General features: G+C 55.5%; 1 protein-coding gene across 1 annotated transcript in view; it reads left to right on the top strand.

Annotated features, from left to right (window-relative positions):
* Positions 1–2,149: 2,149 nt before the first annotated feature.
* Positions 2,150–3,657, top strand: part of MONBRDRAFT_27916 (uncharacterized protein) — a gene marked incomplete at both ends in the record, with an annotated part of 7,545 nt that continues 6,037 nt past the window's right edge. The window contains 6 exons of the mRNA XM_001748361.1: positions 2,150–2,254; positions 2,379–2,484; positions 2,571–2,716; positions 2,805–2,918; positions 3,011–3,091; positions 3,186–3,584. Of these exons, the coding sequence (XP_001748413.1) occupies positions 2,150–2,254; positions 2,379–2,484; positions 2,571–2,716; positions 2,805–2,918; positions 3,011–3,091; positions 3,186–3,584 (951 nt within the window). The remainder of the gene's footprint in view (positions 2,255–2,378; positions 2,485–2,570; positions 2,717–2,804; positions 2,919–3,010; positions 3,092–3,185; positions 3,585–3,657) is intronic.

Below are 3,657 nucleotides of genomic sequence, written 5' to 3'. Positions count from 1 at the left end.
TCCCTCCAACCCTAACCGGGCCTTTGACGTGTTGGCATCATGCACACCCGTTTAATGGAATGTTCATTGTTCGAGCCGGCACAGTCTTTGTTTGACGCGCTTGGCTGCTTGTTTGGCCGTTGTTTAAGAAGCGACGGCGCTTGGCACGGGGCCAACCTGATACTGCGCTATCCTCTCAATCCAGTCTAGATTCATCTGCGTTTGGCTAAGCAGTCCCATTGGTTTCCAAGCACACGTTCTGTGCCTTTCCCCCGATTTTGGGATCTGTCACTTGACGCCCCTGGCTTCAGCAGGACTGTGCAATTGTGTAGGTGGGCAACCAAGCCCTTGTGCGCCAAGCACATGCACACTCAGATGGCAGGGAAATGGACCAGCTCTTGATGATGACGAGGTGCCATTCCCGTTAAGCCGGCCCCAAGCACGAATAATCGTGGCGCAGCAATGGGCTTTTGCCCATCTCTGCTCGCTGCTGGCCATCACATGATGCAAAGAGCATAGTTTTTTGGGGGGGGGGGCAGGGTGGGAGCTGGGGATGGTCGTCCTGTTTCCGTGTCTGGTCGCTCGTGCGCGCATCGTGTCAACAAATACAATGTCAATGTCCCTCCGAGGTGGAATACAATGACAATGACGACATGCTTGTCGGCGTACCTGAAACAATACGGCACAGTCTCAGGGCCTTGCTGCAGGCTACATACACATTCCATCACACCATGTTGGGGGTCCCAACTTGGAGCAGGGAGGAGCGTACTCACACAATGTCCGTCGCGACCTTGCCACCATGAGTGAAAACCACGACCTTTGGTGCTGCACGCATGGGGGCGGCAAGGACGTCGTCACGTGGAACAGGGCGAGCGAGGCGAGAGGAGGACGGCGGCCAATTCGTCTACGGTCAACAGCGCCTGTGCTTGTGACGACCCAGCAGGCAAGCGCGAATTAAAAACCTGACCGCTGTCTTGGCTGACTGACGATCATCAGTGCGCCAGGGCAACTGATTGACCCCGACCACCACCCCTGCCTGCACCTTTCAGCCTTTCAGTGAACCTGACTGAAATAAGCGACAAGCATGAGGAGCTCGGCTCATTCGTCCGGTTGTCCCAAAAAAGGGGGGTTTCGGCTCATCGTGCTGCCGTGGCAAGAGGCCGCGGAGAGTGAACCTGACCACAAGTTGGCACGCACCCCACAGTCCACGCCTTGACGAGGGGGTTCGTGATGCGTTGCGTCGGGGTAAAAAGCTGCCATACAATTCCCTTCTCCCCCTCCACCGGAGCGCTTTTCCGGTGGCCCAACCTCTTGCGCTTCTCAACAAAGTGCCTTGTTTCGCCCCAAGTCCCTGTCCGGTGACATGTCCGCTCGCAGTGGTCACGCTGGCTCTGCCACATAACTTGGCACTGGCCGTCCGTTGGACTGACCAACAGTATGCGCATGATCGCAACAAAGTCATACTCACCTTTTCAGCGGTCGCCCGTAACAAAAATTTGAGATCCCTACAAATGGCGGCGGCCTCGACGGCAGCGCCCTGCCTTCTGGGCAGACGTGCGCGCTGATGCATTCCGCCGTGCGCCCGAGTGCTACCTGCATGGTTTTCCGTCGAAAGCACCCCCCCGCCTTCGGCCGTCGTCACGCTCTGCACTCCTCCGGATCGTCGCGTGCAACTGGTCCGGCTCAACCCGTCCTCTGAACTGGGTTGGGTAGGGGCCTTGCACCAGGTTTATGTCCGCTCAACGTATCGGTGGCTGCGACCCCAGCCAAATTTGAGATTAGCGCGTCAATACGCGCGAGAGGAATAGCTTTGATCACTCAGCTCCTTCCTTGAGTATGCGGTAGCCACATGCGGCATCCGTTGACAAACCAAGGGTGGGGCAGCGTGTGTGAGGCAGTGGTCAGGATCCGACTGAGAACGAGGGAATGAGCTGGTCAACTCGCTCGAGAATTTCCATTTTCCGCAAAGTGATCCGCATCGTCACTGCCGTCACCGTCGCCGTCCTTGCGTGGTGTCGACTGGTGAACGAGCTCGCCTCGACTCTCCCCGCTGGCTCCCGCTGCCTTTTTTTTTGACCATTACCACCCGGCCCCTGTGACTGAGCGTCAGAACACGGGAGTTTTCGGCCTGCCAACGCATCCTTAGCAACTCTTTCCTCAATCCCCGACGATGAAGTCGGCGGCTCTTGCCTGCGCGCTGCTGCTTGTGGCTGCCAGTGCAACGGCTGATCTTATTCTGTCCGACATTCAGGACAGTGAACAACAAACTCAAGTGGTGCGTTGCAGCGGATGATGGCTCATGGCCTCGTGTGACCGACCCCTCATCGCTATCTGGGTATACCTCGTGTTCCGGGGTTTGTTTGTGGACTAACCATGCGTATGACCATACTTGTGCGTAGACAGCCCAGTGCTCTGAAACTGTTGCTTCCAATCAAGGCTACTACTGGAGCCAAAGCTCTGATGATCTCGGCACCCAAGGCCTCGCCACCACCTCCTGCACAGAAGGTTCGTTGCCATGCCCGTAGCAAGTCTTCAATCAAGCCCCCAAACCTCGCTCATATTGCCTCGCTGTCTCCCACTCCTCCTTGTAGGTGGTTACTGCGATTGCTTTAAAATTTCCACATGTAGCAACGTCAACGGCGCTGCCTGCCGCCGCCTGCAGTCTTGCGAAGACACTGATGGCCAGAACCGCTGCTTTCAGTTTGAAGCATGCAGCGTCGCCCCCTTCACCGGTCGTGTACGTGTCTCAAAGGCAAAACACCCACTCACATCTTGCGAATAATCACCGACGGTGAATCTTACTTTGATAACTTGTGATACTGTAGGCCAAGTACGAGTGCGTAAACGGATTTGACTTGAGCACCCTTCCCCGTCGCAAGCTCACCAAATTGGGCAAGCAGTTCAAGAGCAGCGTGCAGCAGATGTGCAACATTCAAAACGTTAGTCGACACATCATACCTCTCGTCTCGGGCCTTGGAATCGTGATCTTATACACGGCTGAATGCGTGCACCGTCATATGAAATCAAACAGATGTGCGCCATTAAAGCCGATCACTGGACCGATATCGATGTCGATGGCACAATGTTTGAAGTTGACACCAATGACGACAATGTACGTGCTTGAAATATGGTGACACACGTCTAGTTTTCCCCAATGGCTCGTGTCTATGAATGAAATCGCCTTTCACTCATCAGCAAATGTGCAGGTGGCGACTCAAATCGCAACGTGCTTGATCTACAACTCAATCACCGTGCAAGGTTGTACGCTTGCCGCGGTTGAGGCTTCTACCATGACTACCACGACCAGTACCACCACCAGCACCACATCAACAACCTCTACTTCTACAACCTCGACTACCACCACCTGGCTGGATGAGTGCATGTTTTCGCAGTCCATTGCTCAAGCTTCATTTGAGCAGTACACTCAGGCTCAAGGTCAACGCACCGTCGCCTTGCAAGAAAGCACCTGGGCAGGTGCCTCGGCTGCATCTGCTGCTGTGGTGCAAGTGCCAAACTACACTCCCATGACGCCAGCGGATGGCTCTCGTGCCTTGGTCCTGTTCGCGGCCGGCAAGATGGTGTCGCAGACCACGACGACCAACTGGGTTGGAGGCCGTACCTATCAATTGGCCGTGTCTCTGGGCAAAACGAGCTCTATGTATTACGCGAACGCACTGA

The sequence above is a fragment of the Monosiga brevicollis genome, genomic scaffold (genome assembly GCF_000002865.3).
Source record: "Monosiga brevicollis MX1 MONBRscaffold_22 genomic scaffold, whole genome shotgun sequence".
In the NCBI taxonomy this organism is placed as follows: Eukaryota; class Choanoflagellata; order Craspedida; family Salpingoecidae; genus Monosiga; species Monosiga brevicollis.
The sequence above is the reverse complement of the archived record's forward strand: the minus strand, read 5'-3'. Positions and strand labels throughout refer to the sequence as shown.